This window comes from Anoplophora glabripennis, unplaced genomic scaffold (genome assembly GCF_000390285.2).
Source record: "Anoplophora glabripennis isolate ALB-LARVAE unplaced genomic scaffold, Agla_2.0 scaffold385, whole genome shotgun sequence".
In the NCBI taxonomy this organism is placed as follows: domain Eukaryota; kingdom Metazoa; phylum Arthropoda; class Insecta; order Coleoptera; family Cerambycidae; genus Anoplophora; species Anoplophora glabripennis.
Window position 1 is genome coordinate 318,313 of NW_019416539.1, and position 14,382 is coordinate 332,694.

Sequence of the window (14,382 nt, forward strand, 5' to 3'; positions counted from 1 at the left end):
AATAGCTATTTATGATATACGTGTTAAAAGTAAGATTTTATTTTGTGAGTGAAGATGATTAAAAAACGAGCGTAGCGAGTTTTTTAACTTCACGAACAAAATAAAATCACTTTTAACACGTATATCATACACTATTTTTTCTACAAAACAATCGGAAGAACTTTAAACTCAATAAAAATAAGAAATCAAAAAATACCACACAGATCGCAGTGTTTATGAACCAAAATTTTCGTAGCAACCAGTGCTGTTGTTAGTTACGGAAAAAACGCAAAAATATTGACAGCATTTTCTAGTAATATTATAAGTATAATGAATAATCTCGATAATGAGCGTAACGAATCCATCCCTGCTGAAATCGAAGAAGCCGCCAGTCGAGCAACATTGGAATTATTGCCGGCGAAATCAAAGGAACAGTACGAAATCGCTTATAGACGCTTTTCGGAATGGTGCAACATTAAAAAGGTCCCTGGGAAATGTAACGAAAGTGTTTTACTGGCATATTTTGAGGAAAAAGCCAAGATATGGAAATCGTCAACGCTGTGGTCAAATTATTCCATGATCAAAACTATGTTAAAAATAAAGCAAGATCAAGATATAAGCAAACATTATAAACTTATTGCTTTTTTAAAACGGAAGGGTGAAGGATATCAAGCAAAAAAGTCAAAAGTTTTGACGAAGACGCATATCGACAAATTTCTCACAGAAGCAGAAGACGAAAAGTATCTGATGATGAAAGTCGCAGCAATAGTGGGTGTCTTCGGGGCGTGTCGCCGGGAGGAATTGTGTCAGATGACCATCGACAATATCGAATATTTGGGCACTTCGGTTGTTGTGACCATACCAGATACTAAAACGAAAGTGCCTCGGACTTTCAGTGTTGTTGGTGAATTCTATTTAAACTTTTTTAGAAAGTATATGGCACTCCGGCCACCCAACGCTGACCATAGACGACTTTTTCTTAAATATATGAAGAATAAATGTGTGAAGAATCCAGTCGGAATTAACATGTTTGGTAAAATGCCTGCCGACATTGCAGAGTCCTTGAATCTACCAAATCCTCAACTCTACACCGGACACTGTTTTCGTCGTTCATCGGCGACATTGTTAGCAGATTCTGGTGCAAATCTTACTACCATCAAGAGACATGGAGGATGGAAATCTTCGACGGTAGCTGAAGGCTACATTGAAAATTCACTGGAACAGAAGAAGGAAATTGCGTGCCAAATACTTCCTACTGCTGCAACTACTAGCAAGACCACCAGTACTACCAGTAGTATTTCTACAGAAAATAGATGTGTCACACATGTTGACAGTAAAACCAACTTAAGTATGATGACTCCGCAGGGAATTACAATTTCAAATTGTTCTAATTTTACTATAAATGTTAATAGTAATAACTAGTTAAAATGTTGGTTTGTACTTATTTAAAATAAAAAGTTGTTCATGTGTTTGTTAAAACGTTTTATTAATTTTCAAAACAAAATTTAAATAAACTTTGATTTACTTTTAACACTAGTGTTAAAAGTAACTTACTTTTAACACGCGTGTCAAAAAATGACATTTTTAACATCAAAAATGACAATTAAAAAGCCCACCTTTAACAGTTTTGTGGAAAAAATAATTTAGGTACTTATCAAAAAGCAAAATTCAGTAATTTTAAAACACACAAGTATAAAACAAACTACAACATATGCTCAAAATGTGCACCACTATTTTCCATACACACAAGACACCTTCGAATCCAATTTTCGCGCAATCGCTGGCAAACACTTCAAGAAAAGGAAATAGTGGTACGCAAAAAACACTCCGACGCGGTAGAATCCAGATACCAACTGAATTGCGTATTGGTGGTTGTTGCACCTTAGTACCTCGTATTAATAAACCACCGCGCCGTTGTCACATTGCTCCATATGAATTTTATTGAATTTTAAATTTAGTACAATATTAATTGTTTTTTAGAATTAAGCATAAAGAAGTTCAAAAAGTGATCGAGATTGTATTTTATGTATTCTATGCACGCAGTTATGTCAATATTCCTTAATTAATCGAACTTTTGTATCAAGTTGAAGATTTTAATAATTTTTTTCTCGGAAATGGTTGAGTTTAGAACCCATGTCATATAAGGTTTTTTTTGTTTGTTTTAATGTATTCTATCGTCTGTTAAAGTTAAGGCAGTCAAACTTCTAACACCCTGTATAATACAAATCAATTTTATCGATAGTGTTTCATTTGTCGTACTTATAAAACTACAGGGTGTCCCGAATTTTAACAACGAAAATTTAGGAACCCATAGAAGAAGTGTTAACTAACCTTAAATTCAAAACCTCGCAATTTTTTTATAGAGTGTTAAAACAGGAATAACACACCCATTTTTTTTTTCAAGCGACGATTTGAGTATTTCCTCTATGGCTTCCTGAATTTTCGTACTAAATATACTGGCACCCTACAAAAATTACATATGTGTTCCACAGAGACAATCATTGGAATAAAAACAAATGCGCAAGGGGGTGAGTTGGAGAATTTGCTAGAAAATTTGACGAGGTAAAACAATTAAAATTAATTATATAAAAAAATGGTATAACCGATTTTTTTAAGAATGTACACAGTCGTTCATGCGCGAATGGTCAAAGTTTGGTTGCAAGTAGACTGGATATTTAGATTCACCAAATATAAAAAACTGGAGGAAACTGGGAAACAAGTCATACATGGATTTTTCCGTGAAGTAAGAACAGTAATTTGTGTTATTTTTGTTTTAATATGATATATTTGACTAGGCGATCAGAATAAACAAAGAAACCCACGTGTGTACCGCCAAGAACGATCTATCGTTTCGAAATCTATTGGACCAAATGTTGGATATAAGAGACGACGTGACTAATTTTGCTACTGACGAGGAATTGGTCCACCATCTCACAACGTTATACTCTGCTGTATGCTATTATAAATATCAGTTGATGTATCAACTCCAATATTCAATTTTTTAGTCTGAAGATACTGTTAGTACAATATCATCGTTTACTTTGATGTTGCTTGGAATATACCCTAACATCCAAAGCAAAGTTGTAGAAGAGATATTATCCGTGGTTGGTGATAGAGATATAGAGGAAGGAGATCTTGCCAGACTGGTGTACTTGGATATGGTCATTAAGGAAGTTCTGAGGCTATTTCCCATAGCACCTTTCCTTGCTAGGGAAGCATCTCAAGATTTCCAGTTAGGTGAAGGTCATACATAGTTTATACAGTTAGACTTAGTGCAGTAATTAAGAACATCGTTGTTGATTGTGAACATTACATTGTTGATTTTTTAGATGAATGGACCATACCAAAAGGATGTACAGTGGTTGTGTCCATCCAAAACATTCATAGGGATGGCAAACTTTGGATGAAACCAAACGAATTTTATCCTGAACACTTCCTTCCGGAAGCACTGGAAAAAAGGCATCCTTATGCCTTTCTTCCCTTTAGTGCAGGACCAAGAGGATGCCTGGGTAACATTTTATACACTTTGCAGGTGTACTAACAAATAGTAACGAAATGCATTTTTAGGTAAACCATATGCCTACATGGCAATGAAAATAGTCCTCGTGACGATACTTCAAAATTACTTGGTTGAAGCTGAGGGCACATTGGAAGACATACGGTTGAAGACCGATATCAGCGTGAGAACTAAAGATGAAATATATCCCATTCGTATCAGAAGACGGAAGAAGTAAATTGCAACGTTTCTGCTACCTCTCAACTCATAGTAGTTATTTACATCCGATGCAACTTTGTAGGTATTTTGAATAATAAATTATTTTTTTGTACAATTTTTTAATTGTTTTCCATCATTATTACTCTTTCGAGATGGTTTTAGTTTTTGTTTTCAGTGCTACTACATTTGTTGCTTACTAAGGATATTACGTGAAGAGCAGCAAAATTAACATTAACAAAGATTACCAAGTAGTTTAAATTAATCATTTTTAATTCACTTGCATTAAATATTAAACAAATTACTGGTAAGAAAATGTTTTTGCAACACTCTTTGTTCTTACAATCTTGTTGTTTCTATTTCGGGAATACATTTTTAAAACTAATTTATAATAAACATACGTCAATACTGTAGTGGTGTGTAATAATAATTTGCATAATTAGTTTTTTTAAATAACTAAGTGACGAAAATGATATCCATGTAATTTCAATAATTTAGATGGGAGCGAAAATGTCCTTGATCCCAAACGATAATGAATTTCATCAGGTTAAGATAAAACTTCGTTTCATTTGCAAATAAATACATACGTATATTGCACTAAATTTGTTAGAATATATAATTTTTATTATCATGACACATGCAGCGTATATTGAAATGGAGGGGACAAAAATGTCAACAAATCTTGAAACTAAAATATGATTGGGGCAAGGGTTTATTTCATTCATTTAAATTTTTTTTTTCAAAGGGGTAAAATACCCAAATAAATAAATTGAAAATTGGAACTATGCCACAAATGACATACTATTTTTATAATAACTTGTTTATTTTTATATTTGTTATTAAAAAAATAAATAAAAAACAATTTACTTCTCCCCAGATCTATGGAAATGTGATAATATCGCCTTAAGAGGGAGAAGGGTTTTAGGACCAAATCTATAGTTGCAACATTTCAACCCTCCATAGCTTCAAATATTTTAGACACGCCATTATCTTCGTATAATTATGTATGTGACCTGATGCGTCTATAGAATCTTGAGGTAGAACCTTTTTAAGGTCTTGCAAAAAAAAATTGTAAAAACCTGGCCCCAAAGAACTGCTTTTGATCAAGGCATTACTAATGTAAGGTATATACCTCTTGTCGTATCTCAAAAAGTCCTTATTCTCCCCTATATCTCTATTAAATTGAGAAGTGGTAGCTTCGAGTATTATTATAATCAGTATTTCCACAAAAATAATCACCTGTTATATGAAAACAAAACAGAAGTGTCAATATTCATCTGAAAGCGCAAAACGCTTTCTGACGTCACTATGCGGAATAAACTAGCGAGAGAGAATTGGTGGTTAGGTTTTCATGTAAGTCTGCCACATTTTCTAATCTGTCAGAACCGATATGTGCCTACCATTGTGTCCTTCCTTTTGTAGAATATTTAATTTTAATTAGGGTAAAGAAACATACTACAATAGTACAAGGTTTTCAAAAATCATACTCATTTAATCTGCTAACTGTGAACGTTACTATGGTGTCAGAAATTTTAACAACGTGCGAACACTTAAAGACATGAATAAGTGCAAAAAGGACATTTTTATTAACCTTCAAAAGGAAATTGGTGAACGATTTCAAAGGAAAAATCTTAATGAAAAAAATTTAGTGGATTGGAATTGTTTTGTAAATGTGACACTAAAGATGAGAAGCACAAACCACTCACACAAGAATACATTCTTTGTATTCGCAATTGAGTTTTTAATTTAGTTGCAGTTAACGACGTTGGTTGGGACCCAGCTATATTGGGTGACTATTGCTGGATTCTAAAACGAGCAGATTCGACATCACACAAGAGAAAAAATGAATTGTTTTATTTATTTTTTCTTAACCTAATGTTATGTTCTTATAGCTTTTGGTATTTGGTATTTTAAATCCTTTTAGGACAATCAACTTGAATGAATTAATTTTTTCAATAAATATGGTGGTAGGTATGATTAGATGGTGTTAGGTGTATTTAAATTTCGATACTCTATAACAAAAAAAAAATTTATCTTTTTGCCTGTAGTTTTGAATCCACTGGTTTAAAATCTTTTAGGATCAATATTACTAAAAAAGTTTTTATTTGTGAATCAGGATTTAATTCTTTATTTTATCGGTACTGCAGTAAAACTGTAAGCATTTTTAGAGAAAGTTAAGACTATTGTTTTTGTAAATTAATTATATATTTCAACAATTATATATAATTTTGACCAGTGGCGTAACATAATTTAAAATGAAGAGAAGTCTAGTTACGAAAATAGCAAATCATTGGTGCTCTATATTGAGCTGAAACTTGCTAAGTGCCAACTGAGGGACTTACACATTGTATATACAAACTGTCAATTATAATATACAATATTATCATGACATTACTACCTGTCACAGTCACGACCTACCATATAACATTGTCCATGACTAACTAGGATTTTCACGACCTAATTAGTGGGATTTAAAAATACCTATACGCATTTTGGACCGTATCAATGTCCGATATGTCAAAATATATTACAACTAAATCTGTAAATCCTTATGTAATTAGAAAAAGGCAGAATGCCTGAAAGAGGTCTAACAATTACAAGATATCTTATTTTCTTAATAAAAAACATTATTTTCTTTTTTTAAATTCATTAAAAAATCGTGCGATTTTTGTATTTCACATTTTTTATAACTCTAAAAACAAAAAAGTTAAAATATAGTAAATCACCCTGTACATTATATCAAATTTGAAGATAACTATTTCGATAATAATAAATATTTTCTTTAAATTCAATTTAAAGTAATAATTTATAAATGAAACAACTTTGATCCAAGACATATTGATCAAATTTTTAATCATATTTTGGTCTTAAAATTATTACGTCAAAAATATACTGTTCATGTTAGAAAATTAAATGAAGAATAAATTAGAGGTTACAAATTCAAATTTTAATTATTTTTCAGCACTTCTTAACCGTTAAACGTTTTTGGGTGCACTTTTTTGTCCACAGCTGTACTTTAATTGAATTGCAATATTATATTAATTAATTTTAAGTGTTATTATAGTTTTTTAATACCAATATTTAAGAAGATACTAGTGTATCCTAGTATAGCACTATCAGGATAACAGAAAATGCCGTCGTCTAACATCGACTGCAAAAGTATACGCTCTTAAAAGTAATACCAGTACTTTTAATTGCTTTATTTAAATATAAATTAACAAACAATATACGTAATATTGTTTCAGATAAAGTAACTAAAAGCAACACAACTACTATTTCTGCTTGGTTCGAAAAAATTAAATGATTTTCCAAAAATTTGCACTGATAAAAATGTTCGGTTAAATCATCGTACTTTATGACAAATCACATAACGATAACAAATTTTGTAAGGCAGTGTATATTTAATAACAACAATTTCCCAGAATACTTCTAACGCGAATAACGAGTGACTAAATCGATTATTGCGAAGCGCTTGCGCCAACGATCTGACCACACAGATGAATGAAATTGAAAGCATAAAAGCATGACATTCAAACCCAGATCCTCCTCAATTAAATACTGGCTATATTTTTATAACAAAACATGAAAATAATACTAGTAGCCATATGTATGCCCCTAACAATTTTGCCCTTAGTTCAGTGTCGGGGGGTCAATGGGGGCATGAGCTGTGCAGGTAAAGTGAATTGTATTTTTTTATTTTTATTTATGTTAAGTTATTTGGTTTATTTTTTTAGTGTGTACCGTGCTAACAGGTGTAGCTATGCAGGTGGCAGAGATACACGAAGAAAGCTTAGTAAATGCAACGATAAGACTATGTAACTACTTGCCAAAATTCGCGCAGGACGAATGTTTAGAGATAGTCACCAAAATAGAAACCATAGCTGAGTAAGTACTGCAATGAAATGATAAACGTAAGTACACGTACTTATTTTCCTTTGTTGTCTTTTTAAGAAAGTATAAATATGTATTACAATTTTAGATATACAAGGTGTTAATGAAAATAGTCAAACATTTTATCATTTATCTTGACAACGGTGGCAACATGAAGCAAGAAAATATTTGTGTAAAGCCTTTAGTACTACCATTGGTAGTGGTATCATAAAAACGGATTTGAAATTGAAGTAACTTGGAAGAAAAAAACTGCCAACGCAAATTACTAGGTCTACCCCTAGACTTATGCCCCTTTATAACAAAGCTATGACACAGATATACGTTTGTATAAAAAGTTACAAGTTAAAAGTAATATTTTTTTGTGGTTTAAATATGTAAATCGATTCTTTTATGATATTATAACACACTGTATTAGGAAAACGAAGGGTTTCCGGGCACCGGTTTGTGATGTAGAATTCACCACTAAACTTGTACAAATAAATTATTTACAAAAAAAGTTCTCATAATAATGATTAAGACATTACAGATTATAGGCAACCAGTTTTTAAGATATGCAAGAAAGTCAACAAACTTACACAACGTATATTTCGCATTTTGTATGTTTTATTAATTTTTCTCAAGACGTTTTTTGTTATAAATAGTGGAAAAGGAATGGCAAGTTTAATCAGAAACACAAAACAGACAGAAAGTGTTTACTTTCTGCCTATTTTATGTTTCTGATTAAACTTGCCAAATACCCATTTTTCCACCATATATCCTCAAATTTTAAAAATTTCTTCGCCTAGCTAAAATTTTAAGGTGACACAAAGAACTAAGACTAATTATTTCATAGTTGTCTATCTTTATGCCTGTTTTCAGCAACCTATCGCACAGGATAACCCCAGACGTATTCTGCCTCCTATATGGAACATGCAATGTAGACACAGGGCAACCACTGTGTCACCTGTTCCCCCTTCCATTCCTTGAAGAAGAAGCCGTATTAGTTATAGAGAAGGTATGACAGCAGAAAAATAGCAATCGCTGAACCAATTATGTGAATTATTTTAGTTAAAAAACGATGCTTCCACTCTTCTTCCTAAGATAGACGTGTGTGAGTTGCCCGTGATCGATGACATTTGCAGAATTCTGAACAATTCTTACACATCTCTAGACGCCGCTGCCGATTTTGATTCGGACGGATTCAGCACGATAACTCCTGCACGGTAGGCTTTTATTTTTTTATCTAATCTCTACGTAATGTGTCGGGATAAATAACGAGGTTTCATTGTTTGCGTTTTATTATTACTTGTAAGTGATATTATATACTCCTCAATATAGAAAATGGAAGATACTCTGTCGATCATAAATAAAAAGTTGATATGTCACAGACTAAACCCATTAAGACGCGTTAGTCTCCTAGTGGACAGTTGACACTGCAACAAAGGTTCGCGTATCGTATCAGATGTAAAGTCAATTTGTATATTCCAATCTTATAAAATGATCAAGGACGTGGCTATGGAAAACTATTGGTCGAAAGGGAATGAACAATAATCCGCCAGACACGTTTCCTCACAGAATCGTATAATAATTTCGTGCGTATCATTCGTGGCTTAATTTTGTTACTGTTTTATGTTATTTCGAATTAATTTTAAGACGTATAGCACTGATTCGGTTAATCAATCGACTGTATAAGAAAAAAAATAGTAAGAGCATACTGTTTTTTGTTGAGAATTTTATAACTTTTTAGCTTCCTAAATGTGCCTATGTCTACTTTTATGTTCATACCGTGTCTGCGTGCAATTATTTATCTCTTTGGAATATGTAGTCACCGTAGTATAGTTTACCTAAACTAGGACAATGTAAGAGGTTATTGACAAAGAGATTCATAAACTAACCACAGTACTTTAAAATTATAACAAAAACTTTTTATTAAAAATAAAAAATTTATTTTATAGATACGATTTTAGATAGCTCAACTGACTTGTCATTTTTATGACTTATTTTAGAACATAAATTAGTTTTTGACAATATTGACTTTAAAATAACAATCTTTGCTACAGGTTTGACCTATGTGTATTAGATTAAACAATGATTGCATTACCACAGATATTACGGTAACAGAAGTTGTTATAAACCACCCTGCTTGGTTTCAGTGTTACAAGCCTTTTGGCACCCTTCCGTGCTATGTAGTGACCCTTAATAGTAACTGTTGAAAGAAGGATATTGAAATTGTTTAAAGGCTTCTAAACATCGTGTGTATACTTCCCAAACCGATGTCTCCAAAACCAGAAGAGGTATTTTGATTCTGGAAAATATATGCAGTCCGTAGAAATGACTGCAATCCAAAGAAAATTTTCAGTACAGGAATAACACTATTTAATATAGATAATTTAAAGAAAACCAGTAATTTGTGAGATACTATAATAAATTATACAGGGTGTAAGAAGTTTGACTGCCATTACTTCAGCATGAGATAGACTAATCATAAATGAACATAAAAGTTGGATATTACAGGGTTGTAAGATTAACAGTTTTCAAAATACAGCGAGTATTAATATTGGAGAGTTCCATCACAACGTGACAACAGCGCTTAATCTAACGCTACATAGCTGGTGAATACCACGTGTGCACGTGGCAGACTTGTCCTACGGAAAAAATGTAAACAACTTTTATTGTGAAACTTTTAGTAAATTTGAAGACAATTGTTTTCTAGTTTTTAAATAAATAAAATAAAATGTATCGATTTTGTAGTATGAAGATAGTGTTGTATATACTCAACTTCTTCAAAATTTATTTTGGATTGTAGGTGGTTTGGAACTTATTTCACAAGTTGCGAAAATTAAACTGGTTAGTTTTTCCGCATCCTGTTTGACCGAAAATCATTTGTTTTTTTTTTTAATTTTTAAAGTTATTATTCTAGGTTATAAAAAGTCCTTATTTCAAAGGAGGATGGATGGACGTAAATGAACCAATAAAATAATTTGCACGCTCCTCAGATTTAACTTAATATTTTGTTGTGGTGTTACCTAAAAATTATTCAATTTGCCAAACAGAAATACAATTTCGACTGACGCAGGATCAAATTTTTGCAAATTGCGCATAAATTCTAAAAAATAGATGCCTAGGAAATATACATTTACTGAAACAGATTTTGATTAGATTTTTTTCTTACTGCTTTAAAGAGTCATGTCATTTGAAATAAACTTTAGTTTTCTAGGTTTAAGAATAGGATTTTTAAATGAAACGCCCTCACCTTATGTGCTAATCAGTACAATATTCTCAAATGAATTAACATTTAAAGCTAATCATTTTAGAGGAGCAGATTGGAAAGGAAGAGATTGCATGGATAACGATCCCAATGCTCATCCGGGTAGAACACCATACGACCTTGACATTATCTACGACTGTAAGTTTACTTTTTTCTACATGTATTTCGAAATTCTATTGCATCGATATCAATATCTCATAGTTATAGGAGCACCGCAAAGATGACAAACTTTCGGAGCTGATTGTCAAACAAACGAAAAACAAAAGCAGTTTTTTTTTTTTTCAAAAACGATTCCTACAGGTTTTACAATCCTTCAATCACTGAGTGAACAAAAACTAATCAATGGCGTCGATATTCAGAAAGGTCTGAGGAGTTTCAACAAAAGTTATTTGATATTAAATAGTAATACTATCATGATTTCTGGACTTTTACTCATGAGACGTGTATTATAAATAAAAGAAACTCAACATAAAAGTTCGAAATGGAAGGATACATCTAAATCTGTAAAAGAATACTCTTTTACGCATACATTTGTTTTCAATATCCCCGCCACTGGTTAGTTTTTCTTTAAAACCACTATAGGTACAGGGATTATTGTAGCTATAAGTCTATATAGTTCTTAAATAGTTTATCAAAAATTCTATTTCTTAGTAAGAAAGTACTTCCAGTTATTGAAGGATGGTAAAAACCTTCGGAATTATTTTTAGGAACAAATGTAGATTTTTTTTCATTAGTGAAAGTTTGTCGTGACAGTGTCTGTTACACCCTACATTATTTGAATAACATTGTTTCCAGCTAACTGCAATGGGATATATGGAATCGACAATAAAACAAAAATATCGTGGGAAGAACTACTATGTACTGACTCTGATCCTAAAGGAATAATCTACATAGGTGACTCTATCGGGGCACATTTCCATATGCCCCAGGTGTGGATAAACCCTATAGAATTTGATTGGGTAAGTACGTGTGTTATTTAAGACATCATCTCCACACATCTAAATTGCAACACCTACGACCTAGTTCTGATTCTTACTCATTGGAATACGTTGTATTTCCTTTGTTCCTCCATTATTGTTCTTTTATTTTAGCCAAGCCTTAACGCTAGCGATGTCATATTAGATGAACTGGACTGGCCCCAATTTGGATTCGTTACGGGATACAAACACATACCTCCAAATATTTTAATTAAGGTACTGTGAACATTAATTTCACTGCACATGAAACGCCAATTGTTCGTTTTATTGATTTTAGGGTCCAACCGATTCGTTGTACATGCGATTAAGAAAAAGAAACCGTTGCAATCACCGCGACTATCAAAACTTGTCCCAGAATGGAGCTTCCAGCTACGATGGAGTTGTCCACGCAAATGCGGTATCCAGGAATCAGAGTACTGACAATCCAGCCATAGTATTCTACGCCATGCAAGGGAACGACGTTTGCAACAAGTAGGTAATTACTAATTATTCTCCAGTGTCAAAATAGATGACAATGACTCATTCTCAGCATAGAGACTGTATACAACAAATATAGTGTTCAATTGTCTCAAATTATGTCGTGAAAACTATTTTTTTACTCATTTTTCGTAATTTTCATACCTCGGCACTAGACAGGCTAGTTTAACCACAAACAACCGCGCACATTAGCCGCAAGCGCATACACACTTGGCAGCTACGGCATGCACTATTGTCAAAAATGACAGAGAATTGTAGTTTCGCTCTCTAACAGTTGATTTAAGAGGTATCTGACGATGCTGATGAGTGCGCTGATGCAACAACGAATGCTGTGCAAAAATTTACGAATTACAACTCGATTATTTATTTGATTAAAAAATACGCTTATGACCCGCATTGACACGCCTCAGATTAAGAACTAGTAAAAATTGTAGTTTGTTTTATTTATGACTCTATTGCCTACCATTTTGGCACTGGAGTTTAACCTATATTTCTGTCAAAACCTAAGGAAAAGTTGCACTAAATCTTTGTATTTGGTTTAAGTTTAAAGGACACTACTACCTCGATGACCGATCCAGTTAAATTCAGAAGCAATGTAATGGATGCGCTAAAGGTACTAAACGGAAAACTTCCCAAAAAGAGTCACGTTATATTAATAGGCTTAGTAGATGCCGACTTTATCTATGACGCTATGGCAGAAAGACTACATCCAATTGGTAAGGTGCTGAAGCGTGTTTTATTATAATTTTGATAACAGATCGAATTTCCAGGAGTGTTACACAAAAACGTTCATTACAAGGACATGTACAATTGGTTCATTTGCATGCAGATAGGGCCCTGTAATGGTTGGTTAAATCCTGATGAACTCACCAGACAACTTACGTCCCAGGTAAATTGGAAACAATTAAACATCTTTTTTACAATCATTTTACATCATTTTTCATTACATCATTCATTTACATCATTTTTTTACATCATTTTTACATCATTTTACATCTAAACTGTTTTTTTTCATATATTTATTTCAGCGAGCTGACGAATTGACGAATGTTCTCAAAGATATAGCTGAAAATGAGAAATTCGACTTTTTTGACTTGCACTTCATAAAAAATCCTATCAACGAGGTTATGGCTAGGAACAAAATAAATGTACCAGATCTATTGGAAGCTGTGGATAGTCTCCATCCAAATCAGGTAAAATATGAGCTATCAGTTATTTACTGTTAATATTTAAAAATTGTAACGGATTAAAGTCTGATCAGCTTTTTATTTTTTTTTTTTCAGAAAGCTCAGCCAATTTTAACTGAGGAGGTGTGGTCATCAATAATAAAGGACCTTCCATTAAACGTCTTAGGTTCTATAAACAAGAACAATAAATTGATAAAATCCTTGTTCGGTGATCAAGGAGGCCATTAAAAATAATTTAATAAATTAATAATCTAAATATTGATATTAGTATAATATTTATTGCCTGTTATCGTTTTAATAACAAATTATGAAATATATTTTCATATTGTTTTCTTTACCTCTTATGATTTATTTTCCTCCGCCTTCGTTCCCTGTCGATTTAGAATGATGGTACTGTAAGTAGATGAAGTAACAAATCTTGTATGTCCAGAAGTACAAACCTAAAGGTTATTACAGACTTGTAACTGCGCCACCCGAAAACAGAAATCATATTCTAGACTTCAGTAAACCCTACTATTATGTTAAATATTTGTTAATTGTTAATGATATTGTGGGAAACAACTACTTTGAGAGCTATTGTCCCAAGCAGCATTAAATCGTTCTCGCAATATCTAGTCACCAGCTAAGAAAAAAAGAACCACCAGGCATAGACCGGTTTTATACTTATTAGTTCCCATCAGTATGACATAGCCCTTCATCCATAACTATTCCCAAAAAGTTAATGGCATTCTTATTAGCCAAACTGTGCTCCATGTGCAAGTAAATGTAAATGGTGTTCCAAAAGAAACGCAGGTTTCATATGAGGGAAAAAGATTTTATTAATTAAAATGTCGGTAATGTTATTACATGTTTTTAAAGGGTAGACATTGCCATTACCGAACCTTTTTGTTCAAATTTGGTAACTAATCTGTT

General features: G+C 32.5%; 2 protein-coding genes across 2 annotated transcripts in view; both read left to right on the forward strand.

Annotated features, from left to right (window-relative positions):
• The window catches only part of LOC108909536 (cytochrome P450 4c3-like), a 13,606-nt gene extending 9,839 nt beyond the window's left edge, over positions 1–3,767 (forward strand). The window contains exons 17-22 of the mRNA XM_018713911.1: positions 2,472–2,541; positions 2,596–2,722; positions 2,775–2,930; positions 2,985–3,216; positions 3,309–3,488; positions 3,547–3,767. Of these exons, the coding sequence (XP_018569427.1) occupies positions 2,472–2,541; positions 2,596–2,722; positions 2,775–2,930; positions 2,985–3,216; positions 3,309–3,488; positions 3,547–3,713 (932 nt within the window). The 3' untranslated portion in view covers positions 3,714–3,767. The remainder of the gene's footprint in view (positions 1–2,471; positions 2,542–2,595; positions 2,723–2,774; positions 2,931–2,984; positions 3,217–3,308; positions 3,489–3,546) is intronic.
• A 3,446-nt stretch (positions 3,768–7,213) lies between these two features.
• On the forward strand, positions 7,214–13,777 carry LOC108909550 (acyloxyacyl hydrolase). The gene is made up of 12 exons (XM_018713926.2): positions 7,214–7,364; positions 7,426–7,576; positions 8,441–8,576; positions 8,630–8,784; positions 10,876–10,967; positions 11,625–11,788; positions 11,921–12,022; positions 12,084–12,277; positions 12,827–12,999; positions 13,054–13,172; positions 13,312–13,476; positions 13,567–13,777. The coding sequence occupies exons 1-12, from the start codon at positions 7,274–7,276 to the stop codon at positions 13,696–13,698; spliced, it is 1,674 nt and encodes a 557-aa protein (XP_018569442.1). The 5' UTR covers positions 7,214–7,273; the 3' UTR covers positions 13,699–13,777.
• Positions 13,778–14,382: the final 605 nt, after the last annotated feature.